This window comes from Tachypleus tridentatus, chromosome 8 (genome assembly GCF_004210375.1).
Source record: "Tachypleus tridentatus isolate NWPU-2018 chromosome 8, ASM421037v1, whole genome shotgun sequence".
NCBI lineage: Eukaryota > Metazoa > Arthropoda > Merostomata > Xiphosura > Limulidae > Tachypleus > Tachypleus tridentatus.
Genome location: NC_134832.1, coordinates 74,593,633 through 74,621,253, shown reverse-complemented (window position 1 = coordinate 74,621,253; position 27,621 = coordinate 74,593,633). Strand labels below are relative to the sequence as shown.

The following is a 27,621-nucleotide window of genomic DNA, read 5'->3' as shown; positions in this document are numbered from 1 at the left end:
TGACTTGCAGTATAAGGGTCGCGGGTTCGAATCCTCGTCACACCAAACATGCTCGCCCTTTCAGCCGTAGGGGCGCTATAATGTGACGTAAAATCTCACTATACGTTGGTAAAAACGTAGCCCAAGAGTTGGCGGTGGTTGGTGATTACTAGCTGCCTTCCCTTTAGTCTTACACTGCTAAATTAGGGACGGCTTGTTTATTCAAAACAAACAAACAAACATAAATCGTTTAAAGTAGGAGGAAGAGGTCTAGTGCACCTGACCCTCCAGGGTATTCCACATAAATACCCAAATACCAACACAGAGAAAGCTCGTTTAAAGTATATGGACTTCTTACTCGTTTCCGGAACCCAACGTTACGAAGGATGTTATAATTTGTATTACAATGGTTGATATGCGTTAAAAATAAAATAATTATCATCAACATGAATATTGGTATTATTGAAGCGAGTATACATTTTATCAATTATCTTTTAATTTCAAAGCAAATACGAAACTCTGATTTGCGAGAAAAATACAAAGTTCTCTCTGTTGAACATAAAACTAAAAGGTTGTTTGAAAGGGTGGGAAGTGGAAACAGTTGGAATGTTTTTCTCTTAGGCCTAACGTAGGATCGCTGTACATTGTAATTTAGTATAGGATGCAAACTTTACAGTGATATACAGGTATTACAATTAAAGAAGACTGGTATATTACATTTTCATTATCATGAAGCTGTTGATTACTTTTAATTAAATTCATGAATTTTCAGTGTGTTTGTTACATGTCATTTTTTAATATTACAAGAACTTCAACATTGTTCTGTAAATTAGATCACAAATACAAGGGAACATAATAACTTAAGTATTTATTTAAGGAATGTAGTGCAGAAACTGATTATTACCTAGATTCTTATTATTATACAAAGATATTGTTTAGCAATATGTGCCATTTTTTACTTTTATACAGGTGTTTTTATAAGTTCTTAAGCATGTTTTGCTTGGCTGAGATGTGCGACAATGTTAGGGTACCACCTTGGCTTTTTCATTTAAAATTAAATATGGCTGTGTCTGAAGAACTTAACAAAAAATTGGCCAATAAGGTAAGAACATTAGTGAATATTTTGCTAGTAAGTACATATATATAATATGTTTTCTGTTATTCATAAATTAATTGCTAAAATGATACATCTGTGTGAAATTTTTACAGTTGTTTTGAATGTTACATAAATACTGTACATGTACATTATGCTATAAGAGGATGTTATCAGTATTCATATTTAGTTGTTAATCTGAAGAAAATACATGACAGTTATGTGTACAATAACAACATAATATAAACATTTTGTTAAGTCCAGATTCTTCAAAACAGTGCATTCATATACTTATATTTTTTAAGTTTAATTTCACATTTTTTATGACCAGTACAGGTAGTAACAAATGTTGGACTATGTATTGCTTTGTATGATGTACTACGTCTAGAAGATTCGTATATCTTTCCTGGAGATGGGGCATCACACACCAAAGGTTAGTGATTTTGCACATTGATTTATTTTGCTTTTCTTTATTTCTCCAAATAAGGTATACCATGGGTAATTTTTGAAAGAATTAGGCTGTCTTATGTCTGTTTTGTGAAGGTAACACTATGAAATGTTACACTGGCAAATTAACCAAAAGTGTTTGCTTAGAATCCAATTGAAGTACGTTTAAATTATTGAAAATTAATTATTTTTTCTTATCCTAAATCACTGTTACCTTTAAGATAAACACATAGAATTGTGAACTAAGAAAATCTCGAAGAAAAATAATTTCTGAACATTATAAAAAAGGCATTTCATAATAAGAAGAAAGTATAAAAAATGTTTAATTCATAATCTCAGATAAAATTAACGTTGTGAACCTTATTGGTGAAAAAAACATATTTTTACCCAGTGTTTTTGTCTATACTTTTGTTGCACGGTTATTTTAAATTTGAGCTTGCATGTGTTTTTAAATAATAGTAAAAACGACAAGAAAAATGTGTCACTAAAGCTTCATGAACTGTCATCAGTGGATCAGAAATTGAGATAGGCATACCTGTTTTGGATTACTTTTATTCTGTATTTTATCATACTAGGTTGAGTATGGAACTATGATAATGAAAATGTTTGATAATTACACATACATAAAGTCATTTTGAAAATTATCTCTAAGTATATTTTATTATTTGTTTTATTGACAAGCATAGTTTAAGGCTTTAGTTTGCACAGAACCTTCTACACTTTTACATACACTAAAGATTAGGAGTTAAAGATAATGTTTTTTGTACAAGTTGATCAAGGGGGGCCAGAAATTTGAAGTTCAGTTTTTTCTCTCACTTGAAAGTGTTTATTGAAATATTTAAAGAGTTATGTCAAACTTATACATTGTTCTTTTAAGCATTAGTGAAAATATTATTAAGATAGATGTACACACATCCTGATTTTTTATTTTCCAGTTGTTGTTTTAGTGAAGAAAATTAAGTTTCATAAAAACATTACAAACAAATAAAGATAGGAATCCTGGGTTAGAAACTGAATTAATTGGTTGTACCCAAGCAACATCAGCTTATCTACATCTTTGGAACATATTTGTCAGCTGTTGTGATTGTTAAGATTAAATACCTAAGACTGGGATAGTTTGGGAGGCATATTCCTCCAGAAGCTTTTTACAATAAGAGTGAGTGGCAATTTTGATGCTGTAGAGGAAAGAAGATTAAGGAAACTAGAGAAAAAAACACAAGAGAAATCCATTTAAAAAATAAATTTAATGCTCATGTTGTGTGACCATACAATTTTTTATGAGAACCTCTATCATTTCATAATCTTTATTTGTTAATAAGAAGTTAATCTGTGGAACCCAAAACTCAATTTGGGCAAATTGTAAGTCTCCCAAAATTTATGGAAGAGAAGGGAACGATGTGGTACTTAATAATTGTAATGTTAAGACCGCTATTATGAACAAACTATAGCATTCAAAATGGCTTGCATGCCCTAGCTGTGAAGCTAGGGTCGTTACAGTGTAGCATTACAGACCTGACTGAGATAGTTACTTTTTGGAACTAGTAGTATATATTATGTAATGTATACATACAACTGCTATTTTACTAACCTAATAACATGAGTCATTGTTCTAAAAGGGTAAAACAATTGCACTTTTCTTTAAGCTCCTTCTCTTCCTTTACCCGAGTAACAGACTGCCTTGATCCACATAGTATTTGAATGATCAGAATCTGGTACTACACAATAATATAATGTTAGTAAGGTTTATTTCTTCAATATGGCTGATTTATTAAACTTTGAGTATATCAGAGAAACTGTTTTAGACAATGTTCAGAAGCATCTAAAGCAGTGCTTTGACATTTTGGAGGCTAGAGAGGTTCTTGCAGTTGCTTAGTTTCTCGACACAAAAGAATGGCCTCAAAATTAACAGGAGTTGCCAGTTTTTGTTATTGAGAAGATTGTAGTCACTTTGAACCAATTATTAAACATGGATATGACCTTAAGCACCAGGAATAGATGGAGTTTAACATTTTTGTTTAACACAAAAGATAAAGGCATTGCACAAAATTTTATTTATTTTGTGGCTTTGTTTTAAGTCTGCAGGTTTTTCTGTTGTGCTTTTCATATGTTTAATGACTTCATATATTCATCTTAAAGCTTAAGTGTTATATACCATGTATTTGGTCACAAAAATGGAAGAAATAGTTGCAATTAGGCTTATAGTTGCAGTTTTGATTTGATTTATTTTTTTGACTTAGGCAAAGTGTGTTTAAAATCAATAAACCTCTAATAATAAGTAAAGGTGTACTTCTTAGGGACTTTTCATTTAATTTTTTGTTGGTGTGACATACATGATATGATCCTCTTGTTCAACCAACTAGGATGTCAGAATTTAATGTTATTTCAACATACAGTCATTTTTTATGAATGATACTCAAGATAATAATGTATATTTCTTTTCTCAACAGTTGGCTTTAAACTTGTGCATCCTAAGTTTAGTTTGATCATCAGTACAAAAAACAATTATCTTTATTTCTTTTTGGCTTTAGAACTTCATTAAATCTTTGTTATGATGAATGTAAGCCTAATTGTTTCTATGCAGTCTTTGATATACAGATATACTGAGATACAATAATATTTATCATGAACTGTTACCATCATATTATAATCAGCTTGATATAGTTTGGAATTTGATATGTTTTTATTTACATATATGACCTTTAAGAATATTTGCCATGTTAGCTGGACTCCCTTTTTACCTGTTAACTTGCTTAGTCGGAACCACACCTGACATCAGCTGCCTAGTTTTCACATGCTCTTCAGATATTATAAGTAATCAAGATATATTTTGCATTATGCATGTTTGATTTTTCAAGTTTAATACTTGTAACAACTTTTCCAGTTTCTCTCAACTTCTCTTTATGAGATCAGAAATTGAAACAAAGTATCCATTTTTTTTATTACACCCACCAACATATCCTTCTGTTTGTCAGTCCAAAGAAAGACTAGATAGAGTTGAATATTCTTGTTTGATTGTTGTGTCTGTGACATGGGTTTTATTATTCTTCTTCCCCTCAAGATCTTAAAAATGTAAACAAAAACACCAACAACATTGCAAATAGTCTTTCTAATTGTTGTTGTATTTTACAGAGAAAATGAGTGATTTCACATACTTTCTTGGTCAATCTTTTACACTGAGTATAAAATAGTGAGCATAGATTAGTTGTCTTTTCCACTATCCTTACATTGTTTTACTGTAAAATTACCACTGGAAATCTTTCTCTAAAGACATACAACTTTCTGGATTGTAAGCTCTAACATATTTTATTTCCTCTTTCATATCCAGTAGGCAATACCTGTGTACTAGTCAGGATGATTATGTTCAGTTTATAAGTCTTGATCCTTTGATTTGCTTTCACCAACCATTTGCTTTAATTTAAAAATTAATTTTTTTTGTTTACACAGAAACATTTTAAGTTACTTGTATTATTTATTCCTTCTTTTCCAGCAGCTGTGATATGCTATTTTATAGGAACTTTCACTTGTTATGGGCCCAGCATGGACAGGTGATTAAAGCATTTGACTCATAATCCAAGGGTCACAGTTTGAATCCCAATCCCACCAGACATGCTTCCCCTTTCAGCCATGGGAGCATTATAATGTGATGGTCAATCCCACTATTCATTGGTAAAAGAGATGCCCAAGAGTTGGAGATGGGTGGTGATGACTAGCTGACTTCCCTCTAGTCTTGCACTGCTAAATTAGGGAGAGCTAGCATAGATCGCCCTTGAGTAGCTTTGTGTGAAATTCCAAAACAAACAAACAATTGTACAATATATGTACGGGCTCTGTCTACAATCATTATGCTCAGTCATTTGAAATAGTTGGCAACTCTGCATCTTGTGTCAAGTCCTAATCCTGAAATTAGGGTTGAACATACTATTTACTATCTCTGTTCCATGGAAAACACTTATTTGTAAATACTAAAGGTGCTCTATTATGCTAAGTCTTTTGGTTTGCCATTGGTATTTAGATTTGCAGCAGATCAAGTTTTCCTAGTCTTATGGTTTCCACTATAAATGAACATCTGTTTTCTTTTTCCCAGGATAAACATGTCTCCTTGAGTCTCATCATTACTTGTGTGAAGGTTGTAGCTTAAAGTAGTAATTATATATTTATTTTATATGTAAGCAGATACTTATTTTTACTTTTTTTTCTGTCCTCTCCATATAAGTTTAGGATACGTGACTACTTAAGTATCAATAAATCCAGTTGAGAAATTAAGTGGAAGTACCATGTAATAGGTAATGATTGTTTTAGTAATTTTAAAAGACACCAGACCACAAAGCAAAGAGGAATTCTGTAAATAAATAATTTGTTATTTTGTGTTAGTTATAAAAAAAACTGGCACAAAGTAATGATAGAGGTATCTTTATTTAATTATAGTTTATTTCCATAATTTTCACTTTTTTTTACATTGGTCTGGATAGCAACTATTTATATAGGATATAGGACTGTTGTACTGTAGAAAGATGAATATAGCAATTCAAAGAAGCAACGTATGTATATATATATACACACACAGGTATCACAGATGTGAGTTAACTTCAAAACCTTTAACTAAACTTGGTGAAAATTATTTTAACAAGCAGGGTTAATGTGGTAATGGACTTTATTCCATTTCGATAATTAATCTTTTGGAGCCTTTTCTTAGTTCTTTATATTAGAGAGATCTAGTACGTTTTCTTAAAACAAGATGGTGGATTCTCGACCTGGTTACCTGTAAAAAAAAAAAAGAGAGAGAGAGAAAATATATGGCCAGTAGAATATATAATTGAACAGCCTAACATGAATATTGAAACTAAAAGCAAATTACTCTTGCTTTGATTTGTTACATGTAATGCATCTGGAGAAACTTATTAATTTTATTAAACACATTTAGGCTTGGCATAGCCAGATGGTTAAGGCTCGATTCGTAATCTGAGGGTTGCTGGTTCAAGTCTCTTTCATACCAAACATGCATGCCCTTTCAGCCATAGGGGTGTTATAATGTGATAATCAATCCCACTATTCATTGGTAAAAGAGTAGCCCAAGAGTTGGTGGTAGGTGGTGGTGACTAACTGCTTTCCCTCTAGTATTACACTGTTAAATTAGGGACAGACAGATAGCCCTCTTGCAGCTTTGTACAAAATTCAAAACAAACACATTTGAGGTATTAAGAAAATACATTTGCTGAAAAAGTTTCGTAGTATATGAATTTTGTTTATATTCTAATTTATTTAATAGAATAAAAATCAGAAAAGACTTTGAACTGATGAAAATATATGTAGTTGTTTGAAGAGTTGCACATGAAGGCAAAAGAAATTAGTGCTTGTTCATTTTTTTAGCAATTGAAGCATTTTGTTTTTGAAAGACTCAAATATAACTCATGGTACAGATTCAATGTACAGTGTTGTTAGTGCTTAGAGTGTATTGTTTACTGCTTTAATGAATGCATTAACATTCAGATCTGATCATTTAATATTGTAATGTACAAATATCATGACTGTAGCCTTTTCATAATATAAAAAATGAACATATGTTTATTCTAGTAACTTTCAAAATCATGTTTAAGTATTTTGTACGTATTTACAACTATCTACAATAAAGGCATTGTCAGATACAGATTGAAATGGTTTGTAAACAAGTTTTATTAATTTAACCAAAATAATCTGAAATTCATCTTAAGTTAGTTTGATCACTTAGAATTTTTTCTAGATTTATTTTTACACTTCTGTTTATTTCTAAAACTTTCAGGCTATTTAGTTTTTACCTTTTTCACAAATATGTAAAATGTTAATTTGTTTTCTTGATCAAATTGGTGTTTACTTTTAATAAGGTGGGTTGCAAAGGTTGAATCCATTTTTTTTTTCTAATTTCCATCTTCTAGAAAGTTCTTTTATTCTTGTTTCTCTGGAAAGTTTTGTTTGATTTGTGTGTACACTATTGCAGTCTTGACTTTTTATTAGGAAACATCACTGTTGCTGTACTTTATTTTGTTCTTGATGTTGCACTACATTTTGACTATGTTTATGCAGTAGAAGACCAGTCTGTAAATTTCTTTGTTTAATGTGCTATTTATATTTTGTGAGAAGGTTTTCCAGTGTAGCTTATAGCAAACATTTTGTTTTTGTTATAGAGTATGTGGGTATATTTAAGTTTATGGCTTCTAACTTTTTAAGGACAATGTGTCTGCTACGTTTGTTGTATAACCATTATTGGCAACGATTTGTTTTGTAGTTTGTAATTCAGTTTCATAATCTTCACTTGATAAAGGTACAGTGTTAAGCCTGTGTAACAAACTATGGAACATGGAAAGTTCATAAGATATTGTATGTCTTGAAAAAGCATACAAGATGGTGTCACTATAAGTCAGTTTTTTTGAAAATTTTGAAGGAATGTATGTCATTATTTTTATCAATATTCAAGTCAAAAAAATTAATGTTTCCATTTTCTCTGAATTCTACAGTTTTGTGAATTTAATAGAGTTACAAAATTATCATGTTGTTGTTTGGAGACTGGCCAAAGACAAATCACATCATCAACAAAGCTGCACCAATATTTAACATGTTTTGTATTTTTTTCATTGCTAAACATTTTCTTCTATAAGTTATGCATGAAAATGTCTGCAAGCAAAGGAGAGAGAGAGAGAGAGGAACCTGTAATTGATGTATTGTTCTGTTTATATATCTGGTCACTTAATGTAAAGTACTCAAATTTAGCATTAAGTGCTACCTCTGTCTATTGCAATCTTTTCAAAGTCTTTGGACTTAACTTAGAATTGGAGCAATAATTTAAACCTTTGCTCAGTAGATTAGAATTTTTCTTTTGTGAATTTAGATTTAAAGAGTTTTACTAACTTAATACAGAGTTTTGATGAATGGTAATCTATAACTAGATTTGAAATACTTTTTATGTTTAGTTAGAATATCCCATTTTCTCATTCAAGTTAGTACTATGGATCAGCTGATTTACATTTTCATGTTTTTCTTAGTCCAGTTGATCAAATTACACAGAGTGAAGATGGAAACACTGTACCTTGTTAACTATCTTGAGATGTGCACTTACATTGTCTTAAACATTGTACCACTTTTCAAGGTTTTGAGCTGCCAAGCAGTCTTTTGTATATATAATTGATTTTTGAAACTGTTGGTACTTAGCAAAACTCTGTAATTTAAAAAAAAACAAAGACAATTGTACATTTCACAAATACTTCATTTATTAATTGACCCCACTTTCACAAGTAAAGGCATCAGGTACAGACTGAAATGGTTTATAAACAGTTTTATTTATGTTTAACCGAATAACCATAAGTAACCTTGATATTCATCTTGATTAATTAAATATTTTTGTTTGTCATAATCCTCACTGTAAACAACCGACCAAATATATTATGTGACATCACTCATGTAGGAAGCTTCATAATAATTAGTTGAAATAATTACAATATGGAAAGTAGACAAATGTGAGTTTATTCTGTAACCTTTAACAGAACTTGTCAAAAGTGAGTTTAACAAGCATACTTGAGTAGGAGTCTTATAACTTGCAATGTTATTGATGCATGAGAAGTTTTTAGTGCATAAAGAGTTTATAAATAAATGTTTATAAACCTGATGGGGTACATATGGATCCCACTGTTAATTCTAGGGTTAAACCTTGTCTAGCTGAACCCTTTAATTTTTATAGCACTTAGTACTTCTCTGTTGAGCATCATTGAACCTGGATACTGTTTTTTACATGTGAAAATAAGATGAACTTTCTATGATTGATGATGATAAGATTTCCATATCCAAATCTATAGTTCCTTGAATTGAATTTGTGGTGGCATTCACTGAAAACAGTGCTGTAATAATAATGTTTTGAGGTGAGAATTAATGGGTTAAATGTTTTTGATATTGTTTTTTTTTTAAACAAGAGATAGTGTAACACAACTTTAATGGATTAATTATATAGTCATTGTTTTTTACCTTGTAACAGATTTAAATTTGGACATCATATTATATTTTTACACTTACAGAAATCAGTGAAAAGTTTGTTTTTATTTTTGAAAAGGTGCTAACTTTGTATAATGGCTGTTCACCATGTAAAATGTGATGTGAACAATATAGAAGACATTGTTATACTATAAAATTGTATGTAGTTACTTTGTTTTTACCTGTTTGTTTTAATAACTTAGTCATTATATGAATTTGCATTTTGTATTGTTTATTGCTACTGGCATGTTTGAATTATTTTTAATGTTTTAAAATTATAGGTATTACAATTTTCTTTAACATACTCTCTTAATGAAGAGCTTTGTAGTTCATTTCAGATATGTTGTCTTCCGCCCATTTCTTGATGAAATCCTGATTGGCAAAATTCGTAGTTGTACAAGAGATGGAGTATATGGTAAACTTACTACTCTTATTCTATTGTAGGAATGTTTTATAACTTATTCAATGCTCACCCAGCCAGTCTACATTTTTTATTATTGTATGCTTTGGGCAATCGTTAACAAGAATCTAGTCAGAAACTTTGAATCACAGGTTTTATTTATCCACAGCTATTGAATAGTTCCTACTGTTGTGCTTAAAGTTTTATTGCTGTTAGTTACTTTAATTGATGTCCAGTTATTGGATTAATCCCAGTTTAACACTTTTGTTTTGACATTCATAACAGTCTGTTGTGTAAACATGGTACTGATTATTCATTTAGCTAATCATATTGGTCATAATATCAAACTAGTTAGTGTAATTGACCAATAAAAATGCTTGTTTTATAAAATATATTGTATCATAAGGAAGCATAAACTGTTTTTCCTTAAATGGTCAAAGAAATTGAGTTTAATTACTGTAAACATAAAAAAGTGATTACACCTCATGTCACACTATTGATATATTCTTTATATTATTAAAAACACGATTGGAAATATCTCATGCTCATAAATTGTTAAATAAAGCTACAGATAAAACATGTTTGAACAAAAATGTAGTTTTTTTTATTTTATTTCATGCTCAACTTACAAGTGGCTTTTTAGGCACACAAAAAGAAAGAAAGTGTACACAAACTATTAATAAACTGTATTGTATTTATGCTTAAGTTTGTTAACAGAATTAATTGAATTACTTTTCTGTAAAATAGAGCAATAAGTAAATATTGAAACTGACATATGCGTGTACTTTTCATTAAAAATTGACTATTTTGATGTATACATTCTTGAGCCATTTGATTATTTAATTGCATCATATATGAATTCGATGCTAGGTTTGACTATTACTTTTTTTGGCCAAATATATGTGGTTTTAAAGTTAAAATGGCTATGGTGAGTACTTTTCTGTATGATACATACCTCCTTACAAAAAAACAGCTTTTCTTGACATTCTGCTGTTCTTTACTGCATTGAAAAGAAATTGTTCTTGCTTGATAAGCTAGCCTTTATACCCTAAAAGTCTGAGCTGCTCATTTAACACATGCATAAAGCCTGCAACAACCATTACCAATAAGAGCACACAATACACCCTCCTAGAGCAGCTGCCTCCCTCTGTATTATTTTACAGGTATCTCACTTTATTGATTCACACACTACCAGCCAGGAGTATTTTTTGCTTGCTTTCAGTTTTTAGTACGTTATGGTTTTGTATTTCACTACAGCCAAACTACTTTTAAGTTTTTAAGTTTCATCATACTTTTAAGTTTGCTTGGATAATTTTTGGATTTCCAAATGTTTGGATTTATCATTTTTTACTCTTTTTGAGAATTATGAATTCATGATACCAAATGAGCAGCCACAATTTATGGGGCATAAAGGCTAATATATCAACTCAGAGAAATTTCTTTTCAGTGTAATAGAGGGAATGGCAGTAGAAGAGCAAGAAAAGCTGTTATTTGAGGGATGGTAGGTACCTAATGGAAATATATTTTCAGTGTAAGAAAAGTATAAATTTCAGTTGTTGTTGTTTTTTAACTTTACAATTAATAATATATTTTTGTGGTTTTTACATCTTGCACTTTTTATACATTATTGTTGGGCATGAACTTTAATTCATAGAATTTTTTTTTTTCCAGAAAGTATGGGATACTTCAATGTTACTTTGAAATTTGTTTTGCATTAAAGACCCTTCCTGTGTCTCACTAGTAAGTTTGGAGGCTTACAATGCTAAAAATTACATTTTGGTACCCATGGTGGCCAAAGTGCAGATAGTCCACTGTGTAGCTTTGCATTCAACAACAACAACCAAGCATAAATTAAAAAAACATGAAATCATATTTCTTAGGCAACTATGAACTTGCGGTTATTTTAATATATACACTAAGGTTTGTAGTGTATGGTTGCAAACTTTTTGATATGGCCAACTTACCTGGTAAATCTGGTAGTCACTAAGCTTGGTAGTTGGATGAAAGAAAGAGCTCACTGGTTTTATTGGTTTTATTCCTCTGTAAGACCTTTTCTCTACAGTTTCATAAAAAACATGCATTGTATGATTTGAAATTAACAAGAGTTGGGGTGACTACAAATGGTGCACAAATTGCCCAGTTCATTTCAACAAAGTTGAAGTATATTGCACTACACTTATCTGAGACACTTACTAGATTTACAATAAAAAGGGCCCGGCATGGCCAGGTGGGTTAAGGCATTCGACTTGTACACTGAGGGCCATGGGTTCAAATCCCCATCGCACCAAACATGCTTGCCTATTCAGTTGTGGGGGCATTATAATGTAACAGTCAATCCAACTATTCATTGGTAAAAGAGTAGTTAGTGCAAGAGTTGGCAGTCGGTAGTGATGACTAGCTGTTTTTCCTCTGGTCTTACACTGGTTAATTAGGGACGGCTAGCACAGATAGCCCTCGTGTAACTTTATACGAAATTCAAAAAACAAAACATTAAAAAGAAATAGAATAAATTAAATTATATTTCTAAATTTTAAATGTATCTTGTGAGTTTTGCATGTTGGAGAATTATGATTCAGAATATACGGAACTATGTAAAAAGCAATCAGTAGATTGTTTTCCAAATTAAATTTTAAGTTCCTTGTTTTTACATGATGTATCAAGCAAAAGGTCTGAACTCAAATGTGAAGAATTTTAAAAAACTAACTTATTGCTAAATGCAATCAGAACTTAGAGGAAACTGTAGTAGTGAACAATATCTCAAATATACAATATTTTTTATTATTTTGCTGATAAAATGTATTATTAAAATTATAGACAACAAGACAAATAACTGAGTTAAAATGTGTTTATTGCAGTTTCCCTTGGGTTTTTTGATGATATTCTCATACCTCCAGATTCACTTCAGCATCCTTCAAGATTGTATCCTTTTATTCTTTATTTCAATACTTTTTACATTTGTAATTACATTTAGGACATTGGACCCACATCTTAGTGTTTTAAAGATTACTGCATATTATCCCATAAACTTCAGATCTTTTCTGTATGTTCAGAAAAGAAAGAAAAAACAATATTTTATAGTTTTCAATCAGTCTTTTTTTCTTTAGGGCTATGTCATGTTTTTAATAAACCTAATTTTATTATGTAACAAATTAACATTGTTTTTATTATTATAAGAATAAAGATGAGTATATGTACAATAGAAGTCTATAACTGTCTTAAGCAACTTCAAGTTTTAATTTTTTTATTTATTAATATTTTTATATTAAATGTATATTATCTGCTTGGAAAGTATAGTAAAATGCAACCCAAATATTGTAGGTAAATGTTTATTTAGTTCATACGTGAATACTAAAATATTTGTCATTATATACTAGTCTTTGCTACATATTTTTATTTCTATTAATTTTATGTGAAAGAATATAAATAGTTGTTCATGATCTATAATAATTTAAATATCTAATTGCCTTGATTATTACTAAGGTTTGTGAGAACACAGGTTAAAAGCCTGGATCACCTTGTAATTCTTTTACTGGTGATACATTTAAAAAATGTTACAGAACACATTACGAATGATTTCCAAGGGATTTATGATGGTGATAATAATAAGTTAAACATTTGGATAGTTTAAAAAAATTCTAAGGTGAATCCTGCATATTAACTATTAGGTTCACAGGCTAACAACTAAGAATGAATGTCATATAATTTACATGTCTCTCACACAAACACCTATGTTTTGATTATTCTAACAGACAATGGAAGTTGTGACATGTGCAAGGATGATGGGCTTTAAAAGTGTTAAAAGGAAGGGGACAGCATCTACTTTAGTGTGTTGTCGAAAGTCCTCCTGCAATGAAAATTCATTATGGAATATTCTATAATTGGGGGAGGGGTTAATACAAGCTAAATTAGGAGCAGTTACAGGTTTTGGGAACAAAACTTTCAGTGATTAAATTTGAAAATTCATATTATGAAAAAGTTAGGTCAGAAATCAAAACAATAAAGAGTAAAATAAAATAATAATAAAAACAAGTAGAAATTTTGTGTACATATGTTAAAAATGTCTTTTCATCAGGGGTAAAAATTGAAAAAGGAATTTGGATGTAGAAGCCTAATGCACTATAAAATGAAGTAAAACAGGCTCAAAATTCCATAAATAAAAACTGTGCTTAAAGTTTTGCCCTGTATCATGTTTTTTCGGTATTTTATCTTACCTCAAAAAACCATCTGAGTGTCTAGTTGGTTTTTTTTTCTCTTCAAATGCCCCATACAACCACATCACAAATTCTTAGCAAGTTTTCACTGCATAGAAGCTTGCCTCATTTGTGCCTTATTATTTCTGCCTAAATTAATTTTCTGTATTACTTCCTGGCAATAGTCCATAATCAAGACAATCACACAGAAGACTAGACAGTAGAAGAGCTTTAAGGTAGAGATGGGCAATTAGAGAAACTTGCTAATTAATTAATCAGTGGTCCTATTCATCAGTTAATTAGTATAGTATTCCTCCAAACAGAATGCATACAAGCAAGCATGAAAAAGTTTGGTGGTTGATGCTAGTCAGTAGTTAAACATTAGTGACAAATAGCTTTAATAGATTTGCCATAACAAAGACAGGATGTACAGGACTGGCAGCAATATTTGGATTACTTAGACAGTTATTGGAGCTGCTGGAAAGAGTAATAATCGGAAACACTGATTTTGAGTACCTAATTAAACATAATTTTAATTAACTGGTTAGTTTACACAACATTAATCTATGTAATTGCTGTTCATAGATCATCATTTGTATTAACTAACTTGTCCAGTTCTGCTCTATAAGGTCAATACACTGATAATTATATCACTACTCCACCTTGTGAACATCTCTACAAAATGCTTGAAATTATACAGTGTATAGTTATTTTTATTTATTCACATGTATAATTCATTCTGATCTTACAATATATAAGTTAGTGAAATACTTAATAGTTGGTATTACAGTGATGAGACAGAGCAAGTATGGATCTGGGAGTATGGTACAGATGATGGAAAACATGACATGTTTATGGACCCTGGAGAAGCAATCAGGTCAGTATTTCTGAATCTTTTATAATGTGAATGTGCTTAGTTGGACTGTTGGATTTATCTTTCATGATATTATGATATATAAACATTTCAATATTATACACTATTCTGTATAAGTGTCAAATTTATTCAGGACTTGCATTTTTTATTATTATTAAATTTAAAACTTGAGTAGAGCCAGATACAGCCTAACAGTAAGGGAAAGTGAGTGCAAATATTATGAACAAAACTTTTATAACATAGTACTTTAAATAAGTTAGTAGTTTTGTACCCCAAAAAGGAAAGAGAAAAGAAATAAAACTATTGTAGTGTTTTCTGTTTACATACTTTGTTCATTGTCTGGGCTTCCACTAGAAAAATAACTCTCTTAGCCACTGTGGCTAAACAAAGTAATTTTCTTTTAGCCAAAGTGACAGTTGTTTAGCCACAATTTTAGGTCGCCAAAAACTGTGTGGTGCGTAACTTTCAATATGCATCAGTTCCATCCAGTAAAAAATAGTATTAATTATGGGAAAATCTACAAGACATTAAGTTTTGTACTATTTTTTTTATTCCCCAGCAATCTTCCCCACCAAAAAAAACAAAATAAACATGATAAAGAGGAAAATAGAGATACATTTCTCAAAATAACACAGAAACAAAAAAAATGACTTAAAGCTAGAATACGGTAGCATGACTAGTAAGTAGATAAATCCAATGGCAGCTCTTCAGCCAAATCATTCTCAACAGAAGATGTGGTAGAAGTTAACACCTGAGGTTCCAAAGCACATTTCTTCAATAGGGAATGGTACCCACGTCTGTCTTTGTGAGTGACCCAGTATCTGAATGCAGAGTCGAAGTTAAAATGATCTAAAGGTTTAGACTCCATGGATAAGTTGGTAACATTTTTGTCTTGGTCACAGACAGACTGCTCCTGGCATTTGTTTTGATGCTGTTGTACCTGCTAATTCCCTGCTCACAGTCAACAGATGTAACTGGAATTATTAATCCAATTGCTCCAAGCTAAGACAGATTTGGAAAAGTTTATGGGTCTGGTGGATGTATTTCTTGTAGAAGCTCTTCATGTTTCTGTTTTTGTGAGCATTCTGTTCCATTATGTTCCTTAGTAGCAGCCATTCAGTCAGTGCCTCATCCTCATTGATGAAAGGACAGAAGTGCTGGATGAGTTTCTTCATATCATCCTCATCAGATACTGCTCTGCTGTGACATGGGCTAAATATTGAAAAAAATGACATGATGTTAGTGTCTGGGAATGCTGCTTGTAGTCTTGTGACCACCTCTTCAACAAATGGCTCAGCAGCTGATCTGTACTCTTCACATTGTTTATCAATATCTTTGATGTCATGGCCTCTGTAAGAAGTGTAAAACCACTGGCATCAGGAGCTTGTGGGAGTTGCTTCAGTGCAGTCTGTGTGTAAGGACCAAGGATGTGTACCAGCAACTGAATTGACAGAATTAACCCATCAATAATTGCTTTAGTCTGATCATAAGATAAGTCAGCTCTCTGTAGAGATCTTTACAAAAGTCCAAGAATGCCAACAGAGTCAGCTAAAATATGTGTCATCATGACAAAGCTGTAACATGACATTTGCTGGACTAGACCATGCAGTAAGGCTCTGCCTGGAGTACCACGTTCCATTGCTACGACCTGCAGGCAGCTTATCACAGATGCAATACAGTTGACTAGTGCTTGGACGGAATCATTAAAAGAGAGCCATCGTGTGAAGAACACTTGCTTGATTTTGTTGCTTTTCTCTCCATGCAATGCTTTGCTCTCTTCCAGAACTCGACACAACTTGGGAGAATATTTCAGGCTTTTTGCAAACTGGTTCAAAACTGAAATGTACTTCACAAGGTATGGCACCTGGTTTGCTGCCTTTTCAGCTGCTAACTGTAATCTGTGTGCCACACAATGACTTGTTATTATCCAGGGGCATTCCTCCTTACATTTTGTAGCAACACCTGTTTTTATTCCCACAATGGTATTTGTACCATCAGTTGCAAGTCCAACCAAGTCAACATCAAACAATCCTAACAGTAGCAGTTTTTCCAGTGGTAGCATAAATATTTGTCTTCTTGTTGTCCCTGCATAATTTGCAATGAAATGTATTTTCTTGGGAAACATGTTCCAGCCAAGGAAACTGTGAAAACCAAGTTTCTTTAACAATTCTATGAAAATCGCGGACATATTTTTTTTCACACCGACAGTCTAATCACTGCTGCAAGCTTCAGTTTCTTCAGAGTTGTCTTTTCTTTTGGAAGTGGATTTACCATCATCAGTTGACCTTCTTTTGAAAAAACTTGATATACCTAACTGTTTAGATGTCTTTTTATCTGATCTAGGAGTTGTCATGATCTCAATTCAAACACGTCAAATGAAATTGGGATTTCCACTTTGATACAGACCATGTGTTGGTTTGACAAAAGTCAGGTTTTCTCTGTTTACTGTTTGTGTACCATGGGCAGAATAAAACATGTAGCATAAGAAATGAAAATAAAAGAAATCATTGGTGCAGCAGAGTAATAATTTTGTTTTTTAAATTTAATTTGTTAGTTGTCATATCCCTGAAGTCATATAAATACATAAAGAAAATATAGATTACAGTCAGTGGTAGTTTTTAAAGACGTTTCTTGTTTCTTCTACTTGCTGGGAGACGCCTCTGGTCATTTGGTCACGTCATTAATGACGTGAATGGCAATAAAAACCACGAAAGCTGTTAAGACCGAAAATAAAGGAAAACCATCCAAGACCAAAAAATTATTATTTTTCGCCACTGTGGCGAAACCGACACTAGATTTTTTAGCTGCAGGCTGTTTCTAATGGCTAGCGGAAGCCTAGATTGTGCATAAAATATGCATTTTTATTACTCTTTTCTGGGATTAAATACTGAATATTTTGCTTTATCCTAAACATTAACACATTTGCAAAACTTTGCTTACTTTTTGACTCTTGGGCCATTTGCAGTTACCAAAAAAATATTCAAAATTTTCAGCAGCCGTAATATCTGTTCAGTAAGAAAATAATATTAGTAAAAGTATTATTTTTCTTAGCAGTATAAATGTGAAGAGAAGTCCAATGTGTACACTTTTGCAAAGGTTGATTGTCAAAAATATAAAATCTGCTTTCAATTAGCTTCCAGAATAATCTGTATTTTTCCTTATTTATGCAAAGGAAAGCAGTTGTAAAAAAATGTAAATTGCAGCATTGAACACTGGACCAAATACTTTCAAAATAAGCATCCAACAGCTCGAGCCATCAAATATTTACTTTATTTCTCATAATTTAACAATATGTTGTAATCTTAGCAGTAGTGGAATGAAACAGTTATTTAAAACTGTGGTACTTATTAACTGATGAGTGAAGAGCATCATTAATCAAATGAATTGAATAAATCATTTGTGGAATACAGTAAAAAATAAATAAAGTGATGACGGTTGCTTCCAGACAGTTGGCTTAATTCTAGTCAGCAATTCAAAATTAGTGACAGTATCAAATAGACCTAGTAGCTTTGTCATAAGGACAAGGTAATCAAGTTTAGTGGCATTGGAAATCAAATCCAAGACCTCAAAGGACTACCCCTTCCCATCACCCCCGGATTAAGGCATGGGCTTACTGAGCTGAAGTTCAGAACCTCACAGTAATTAGAGGGCTTTAAGCTATGACTATAAATGTATTGCATATATAGGTTCTGTCTCCAGGGGGAGCCCTATAAGTTGAAAAGCTTAGGGCCAATAAAACTCTTAATCTGGCCTTGCACCCCACCATGACTAAAGGTGAACAAACCTGAAGTTTAAAAAAACAATTTCTAAAACTAAAATTTGGTAAAGCGTATAATTCATCAGATAACTTTGTGCTCAACAACAAACAAACATGATAGCAATATTTCAATTACTAAGACAATAAAAACAGAAATAATCAGAAACTCTTATTTAAGTTAGTTGATTATTTTCATGCAGGTCAGTTTAATCATAATTTTGATTAGTGCTCCTGAGTAATTCATTAAATTGCTCAGCTATATAAGTTATTTTATCTCAAACTGATAATAACATTTTTACTGCACAAATACGATAAAGATATCACCTGCGCATCATAGCACAAATGACAATAAAATTAATCACTCTCTGTCTCTATAGTGATACACACACCTTCACAGAAACCTATCTTCCTCATGCATTTGCCTTTGAAATTTGCATGCCACCTAATCTACCAAAGTTTCTCTAAATTGCATTTATTACATTATTCACCAGTAGGGGTGTAACACTGCCTCCCTTCACACTAGCTCCCTCTACAATTTTGCATTTGTAAATTTCATTGTATTCTTTGATTTTGAACATATCAGGTGTTGTGTTTTGTTTAGTCAATTTAAGGAAACTTGCAATGTCGATGGAACTCTGTTTTGCTTCAAGTTATTGTAGCATCTGCTGCTGCTGGTGTTAATAACTAATTTCTTCAATCAAATTGTATAACTGTTATGGCTTAGAAGCACATTCCCTGGGATTATGTGGTGACTGTTGTAAATATAGTAGTAGGTTACCTTATGTTGCCAGATTCTTTAGCCCTAATCCTTTCTTCAGGCATTTCTTCCCCTCATTATGTGAGAACTAAGTTACTTAAGTGTTAGGAACTTTTGTCCCTGTAGTAGAGAAACTTCAATTTTTTTTAATTCTTTGACCTTTATTTATCAACTATGCATCTTTTCTTCAGTTTCTTGTATGTTATTTCTTTTTCATGGTTCCAACTTCTTAATCCTAACTCCAGTTCATTTCTTTTCCAATTTGTGGACCACTTACTTTCCTGCAACTCAAGCTTTGCACTTCCCATCGATCTGCTTCTTGTTTCCTGGATTTCAGTACTACTGTCTCTACCTGATCCTTTTCTACCACACTTCTTTATCTCTTCTCTACAACTCGTCTGCTCATCATCAGTCTTTAATACTTTGTTTCCACACTGTACCCAACATTACCTCCACAATTTTACCTCCTCTTAGTCCCTGGTTTCCTATAGTTTAAATCCCAACTTCCTCTTCTACCCAGTGTTAAACTCACTGAACTCATCAGTGACATTTCTGTCACATCTAGTCCTGTGGATGTCAGGTTGTTATAATTGTGAGTGCCTGTGGTCACAATTTTCCATCCACACAGAGGATTTTCTGTTCTACCCTTCTCTCCCTCATTTATATCCTCATTTTGATTCCTTTCTCCTTCTGCTCCTATCTGTGTCTAATATTTCTTTGAAGTTGTGATCATCATCAATTCCTCACTCCCACTCAATATTTATTCACCAAGGATAGGAGTGTTCTTTACTACATTCTCTGTTAACGACTGTCTTCTTCAATGTTCCTGCAAGCCAGTAGAATCCATACCTATCCTTCTCATTCTGTGTGTGAGTTTTAGTGTTTGGTGACCATGACTTCATAAAGAGTACTTATCCCATTTGGTCACACACATATGTACCTCACCTGTTTGTCCTTGTGTGACCAGAGATATAACTCAGGATTCTTCAACCTCAGTGGTTTTCTTCCCCTTCCTCTATTTTAACATTTGTGCAGGTAGCTGGGTTGATCTAATATCCTCCTCTATTTTCCATTATCTTGACCCACATTGGTCATATATTTCTTCACCTGTGCTTCTTCCTCTTGTCAGAGAGTATCTCTGAACATTAGTTTTACATGTTCAAACTTCTGGTAGCCTATCAGGCATAATCCCACCATTATCTCTATTAGTGGGTCATTTTATTATATGTATGCCAAACAACTCCTTTGCTTTCATCAGTTAACTGCCTTGAGGAAATGTATTCAGATCCCTTTGCTCTCAAACCTTAGACTTTTTTTCTTGGACCATTTCTTCATGGGTTGGTTTCTTCATCTGCCATGTCATGTCACAGATACTATGAGACAGGTTGTAGACTGCTTCTCTTGGTGGAACTAGGTTCTTCCTGCAGAATGTCTCTTCTTCTCCATTTTCCACTGGGAATATTATCTTAAAGACTTCACTTAACATTACATATGTTTTCTCTATTCTTATCTATCCTCTATCCCTTGGCTCTGGCTGTCACTGCCTTCTGCCTGGTCTGGTTTTATACTTGTGTTAATGCAAACTCATTTTCCTAGCCTTTATTTTGGGTTCTGGCTTTGAATGCCGACACTGTGTCTGTTTCTCTTAGTGAGACCTCTCTGGCTGGCATAACCTTGGTTCCTTCTATGCCATCTGATAACCCAACCCCCTATGTTCTACAGGGTTCAACTGCCTCTATCTTTGTCAACATCTCTCACCTACTTTCTACTACAGAGCTTGTTTACCACCTTCATATTTAGATTAGTTTGGTCCATCACCCATTGAACCAAACTTTCCCATCTGGTAGTCCTTTCCTTCCACCCTGCATGGGAAGCATAGCTTTCATTAATGGTCAGTATGTTGCTACCTTCCTCTAAATTTCTCTACTGTTGAACATCTTTCTTCCCTTTACTAGGCTCTTTTACAGGGTTCAACTGCCTCTATCTTTGTCAATTATTAGGTGACCTTTACTTGATAGTTTGCCTGCTCTGTACAGCAAGTTGTTTACTTCACTGTTTTATCCACCCTGTTCTGGTCCTTCACATCCATAAACATACTCTCTCTGTTTCTCTTCTGACCAGGACCTCAGTGTCGCCCTGCATACACTTACCCATGCTCAATTGACCAGTTGTGAACTTGTATAATTTCTGCTACCTTCTCTTCAAACATATTCTTCTTGCTTGTGGTTGCCATTGTTCAAACCTTTATACTAGTGACTCATCCCAAACCCTTTCCATGGTCCTCATATTCTTGTTTCTCGAGATTGATCTTTCTTTAAGTTTTATACACTTAGGGAGGAAACTATAACTTTTTCCTGATGATGAGAAACCCATTTGAAATAAAAATATATCTCAGAACAACTGGTTTGGGTATTAACACTTTTATTAATAAAGCAGAGAACAATGTTTTGACTTCCCTAGGTCATCTTCAGGTTAACAAAGCTGTTGTTCTCTATTTTATTAATAAAGGTGTTAATACCCATACCAGCTGTTCTGATACTATAACTTTCTTCTCTTTCCCATACCTCTATTTCATTCTTCTATGCTCATTCAGACCTGAATAGATTTTTCTGCCTTGTTTTTGCTGTTCATTGCTAATTAGCTCATACCTCTTACTTTTGAGATTTATGTCTTCCACTGTACATTCCCTTAGTTTCTTACTTCTTTAGGAAATTTTTTTTTCTGCCTTTATTGGTAGTCTGCCAAATTCTTTGTTTTGTCTCTTCTTCATTGCAGGTTGTTGCTTATAGGTGGTGTGCATTTCATTCCATCAGATTTGTCACTCCCACTACTTATTTCTGGTGACTGGTAGACAAGATTATTCAAGCTGGCACGTAGATTACTTCACATAACGTCTTCAACAACTGCCTATCTTGTCTGCCAAGGGTCACTGCCTTCTTCCTTTTGCTGTCCCACAACAATTTGCCCACCATCTTTGGACAGGTGAGTACATTCCCCTTTAGTTTCTAGCACTTGTTTCCAGAATCCCACCAGGTGGCTGGTGATGCCTCCCTAGGTACGTGTACACTTATCTCCCAAAATTTCACTTCATGTCAGGATAATGGAAAGCACTCATACCATCTGCCCCAATTCCATATATACCCACTGTTGAAATGGAATGTTCTTCAAGACCACTAATTGATCCATATTGTACCTATTCAATGTACTACCATGGAAAAAGCCACTTTCCTGGCTTACTTGCTGGCTTTTCAGAATAGGTATATGTAGTTACCCATTGTGCTGTCTCCAGTAAGACTTTTAAGGCTGAAACAGGATATTTGAGGAACCAGCTTTTTTCTGAGTCTCAATACTGTGACTTTCCCATTTTTCTTCATTTAATAGCTGCTGGGATGGTGGATCATGGAGAATCTTCATTGATTTAGACCTAATAGGTGTGAGCTAAACAAGGATTTTGAGTAAGTGAGACATGGAATGGTGTTTCATTCTATATTATACCAAACACATGTCAGAATAACTTCATACAGTACTGTTCCTTCCTCCTCCTCCTCCTCCTGCAGTGTGAATCAGTTCAGTAGGGTCAATGTGAGTGCAAACATCTGCTGAGTTGGGGTAAGCACTTACTAACGATATCATGCTCTCTTTCTGCAGCTGCTGACTGTCCATTTAAGTTGAAGTGTGCACTTTTTATATTACCTACTTTATGTCATGACTTCTGTATCTTCCTCCCACAGCTGGTGTCAGTCCAGGAATCTGACAATAGAATAAAGGTGATCACACATTAACATATTTTTCCTTCTTTCTGCAACTTGTGTTCATCCAAGAGTATGGTGTAAAAGTTAAATGGAAGCACACTAACGTTACATACACTGCATCTGATGTTGGCTCAAGAATCTTACAGTAGAGTTGGAAAGAACATGCACAGTGTCAGTCCAATAAGTCCAAAAGAAGAGGTGAGGTTAGCACTAAGTATGGTGAAAAAGGCTCACTCATGCTACAGATATTGGCCTTCTGGCTTCTTGTTTGCAACTATTTGGATGACTGTGTTCTTAGTTGCAACAAAAGGAGCTTTTTGCCTTTTTTTCCTTTCAGGCTGAATGAAGAGTGTATCTTGAAAGAGATATAACATGGTCTCCTACCAATGTGCCCCTACCTTTGGGAGTCGCACTCCATAGGTGTCCTTTAAGTGCTTAGTAACTTTTTCACTAGTCTTTCCACCATATTAATGTGGAATTCTAGCTTTCTTTGTGAAAGTTGTATATTGTCTTGGAAGTTAACATTTTACTTAACTAAATATGAATTTCTAATATATGCCTCTAAACACACTTCCATTCCTTCCTCCCTCCCCACTTCCAAAGCAACTTAGTATTCCTTGCCTCATCATGGAATGAAGATCACAAGTGCAAAATCATAGAGGGAGCTAATGCACAAGGAAGCTGTGTTGCATCCTATTGGTAGAGAGCTTTTGTTGCATATTAATGTAACCATGCAGTAGCACAATTCATGATAAGTCTTGTGAGTTTTAGGTGGGAATTGCATGGAGGCTAATGGCATGCACATCTCTAAAGCAGACACAATGGGGAAGATAGCTTTGTGTGTTAAGAGGTCTGTATTATCTCAGAAATACATTTTCATGTAAGGAAAATGTCAATTTCAGAAGGTTATGTTTCAAGGCTTTTTTAAAGGAATAAACAATATAAGTCTTACCTTATTATTTAATAGTATCAACATACCTTTTCTTTATGTGAGAATCATCAGTAGACTTACATTTCAAAATTTTAACTTCCTTTGTTTTAATCATTGTAGAACTTCCAATTTGTATTAAGAACTATTTAATGTGTTTTAGACTATTTGGTGTTTGTTATTTATATTGATTTCAATATATTTTATTGTTTACACATTTTCAATACTTTGTTCAGCCAAGCAGGCTTACATTCACATCTTTTAACTACTTTATGATCACATCCTACATAAAAAGTTCTTCACAGATTAGAATGTAAAAATTGTTTGTTACAATGATTATTTCAAGTTCAGAAATAATTAAGGACTTGTATATAAGCAAACTGAACATTTTGGAAATTCCTGAGCCTTGAATAAAAACAGTTGATAAAAATCAACCTTAAACAAATTCATTTTATGTTACACTTAATAAAAAAATACTTGCTCATTTATCATTTACACTGTGTTCCATGTGTAATATATTTTACTGTTATACTACAAAATGTTAAGTCCATGAAATAATTTTGATGCATTTCTTGCTTGTTTATATATATTTTGTTTTAAAAATTTTGCCAGTCCAATAAAATACAATAGCCAAGCCCCAGATGCAGTATTTTCAAGAAATTCAAACCTTTCTCTGGTCTTTGCTTATCACATTGTCAGTTCTAATACAGATATGTCTGTTTCATCAAGATGCCAGTCACAACATCTGGCATGCTGGTCATATGTAGAGACAGATACAAAGGACAAATTTTCTCTTTCTTTGATGATAACACTAGCCTTTTTTAATGTTTCTTAAAACATAAATATGTACAAATGTGTTGTTTATGTATTTGTTTCCCAGGCTGTGGTTTGTATGAAGTCCCTGAGAATGATTTATTTTTGACTTAAGGAGACTAGTTTGGATTTTTTAGTTTATTTGTTCAGTTTCTATGTTCTGCAACTCCAAGTTGTTATTATTCTATACTCTAAAAGGTTATTATTTTTAAGTTAATTAGTAAAGCAGGGTGGATTATAAGCCCTCGTTACTTGATTCATTTTTTTACCTTCTCCCTAATGTTAAAAATAATTTAACACCAGGAACATTTATCCAGTGGAATTATTGTAATCTAATTAGAAATAAAGGTATGTTTGGAAATTATCTTTTTATAAGAAATATTTTCTGTAGATGGAGTCTAGTATTTAGGAGAACTGGGATCATTTGATGTTTGTTAAAACATTTAAAGTCATTTTTGTCACTTTATCTTTGCTTTGTTTTTGATTTACATAAGAAGTTAACATTTATAGCTGAGAGAAGCAGCATAAGACACAAGTGTTGCTGTCAGCATTTCTAAATTAAGAATCATTATATCTGTATTTTGAAGTTTCTAACTTAACCACTTAGCTTCTATATCATGTAATGTGCCATTCAAGTTGAATACACAAAATTAATAGTGAAGTAGATTTTTTGTGTATCTTAAGTAGGAATGTTAAACAAGCAAGTACCACCTTATTTTGACAAGACGTACTGTATAAGGGAAAATAAAACATAATATATTGATATAATTTTCATAGAACTTGCTTTTGGAATATGTCATTCATAATATGTAACTAACTTATGGAGAAATTATTGAATTTTTCTCCCCTTAAATTAATGCATGTGGCAAAAATATGGATTATGACATATAAACTTTTTCAGAATACCCACACTAGAAAGACTTTGTATATAACTGTACTTCTCAATACTTTATTACTCTTGAAATATGTTATTTCTTCATCTTAATCATCTCTGCAGATTTCGTGTTGTAGATGAGACTTTTGTTGATACTTCTCCCAGTGGACCAGAAATGGGAGATTTATCAGAAAACGAAGAAAAAGGAAAACGGATACCATATTCACTAACGGTATGTAGTAACTAATAATTTGTTCAAAATATAAATTAACTAATATTTTAAGTATAAAAGAATGTTGTATGACTTCCAAGTAAAAGGTGAATTTGTTGATCAAATACAGTGTTTCTCTGATAAATTTAGAAAGGTTACTGAATTACATATATGATCTTTTGTTTTTTAACATGTTACACTTTTATCCAGGGTAAACAAATTATGAAACAACAAAATACCTAAATTATTTTCACATTTATAAGCTGTTATGTTATTTCTTTCTATAAAGTTTAAATTTCAAGATCTTTTCACTATTTTTTACAATCTTGATAGATTAGACAAAATACATATATAGAAAGATTGCAAAAGTCAGTCAAGAAAATTTGAAATTGTAAGCAAGTACGTTCATAGAATTAATGTAAAATGATGAAATATATAGTAAACTTGTTAATTAAGCATGTTAATTAAATGTTTTATGTAAATTGTATCTTAAATAAAAATCACCTACAAATAAGCATTGAGTTACATTTACAATGCAGTATTAATTAAAATGTAAAACAATGTACACTGAAATATCACAAAAATTAACAAATGGAGACTTCAAACCTAATTATTTTTTCATAATATCTCACACCAAACTCAGTTCAACCACTTATGATAAGATACTGAAAGTAAAGAATTTTATTCATAGGTTTAAAGTTCTAAATGCATAATGAAATAAAAACATACATATTTGAGAAGTATATCAGTGTAAACACTAATTTTCACATTTCAAAAACTTAGTCACCTTGGATAGAGATGGAATTCATGGAATATTTATAATTTGTTATAGTTTGGTTGGGTGACATACTAAGTATTAGTTGTTTTGTTGTTGTTGGTACTGTATTTCAGTTATATATTACTATAAGACACTTTTTTACATGTGAAAATATGCACATTTTTCATAAGAAAGAAATATTCTAAGCTCTCATATTTAAAATTTAAAACATGATGCTTCAATGGTTTGTGTTACTCATATAATGTATTTATAGTCCTAAAATGTTCCACTAGACCAGTGGTATGCACATTTTTTTATTGTACTCCCCCCCTCTCAACAAGCATTTTGTTGTGTCCCACTCCCTACTCACACCTTGTATAACACTTATTTATATTTGTATAGTAGTTTTTAAAATTTGTGTTTTTATAATATATATTTACATGCTTCCCCAAGGGAACACTTTCTACAATTTGCATATCACAGTACTAAACAACATCCCAAAAATCATTCATTATCAACGAAGAATGATTAAAACATTAAATTTCACCAATTTGCTATCTGAAATGTAATAATTCCATAACTCAAGAAAAAAAATTTTATTTATTCAGGGTTCCATAAGTGAGCCAGGATTAGGGTTACTGGCATGGTGGAGTTAACACAGCCCAGGTGATAGCCAGAATATCCTTCCTGTGATTCTAAAGTTTATGATACATACATATATACTGAAAATAGTTGTAATTTAATGACTATTTCTGAACTGCAACAGTTGATTTTGAATAAATCTAAGGTACAGTATA

The 27,621-nt window shown here is 32.4% G+C and overlaps 1 protein-coding gene across 4 annotated transcripts; it reads left to right on the top strand.

Annotated features, from left to right (window-relative positions):
* Positions 1-422: 422 nt before the first annotated feature.
* On the top strand, positions 423-27,621 carry Polr3H (RNA polymerase III subunit H). 4 transcript variants are annotated; one of them, XM_076449529.1, is made up of 8 exons: positions 423-446; positions 949-1,081; positions 1,409-1,505; positions 9,840-9,926; positions 12,767-12,830; positions 14,892-14,978; positions 25,980-26,088; positions 27,433-27,621. In XM_076449529.1, exons 2-8 carry the CDS (start codon positions 971-973, stop codon positions 27,478-27,480), a joined length of 603 nt encoding a protein of 200 aa, XP_076305644.1. In that variant the 5' UTR covers positions 423-446; positions 949-970; the 3' UTR covers positions 27,481-27,621. The 4 variants fall into 4 exon arrangements, with proteins under 4 accessions (XP_076305644.1, XP_076305643.1, XP_076305647.1 ...); XM_076449528.1 differs by lacking the exon at positions 423-446 and adding an exon at positions 512-665; XM_076449530.1 differs by lacking the exon at positions 423-446 and adding an exon at positions 551-687.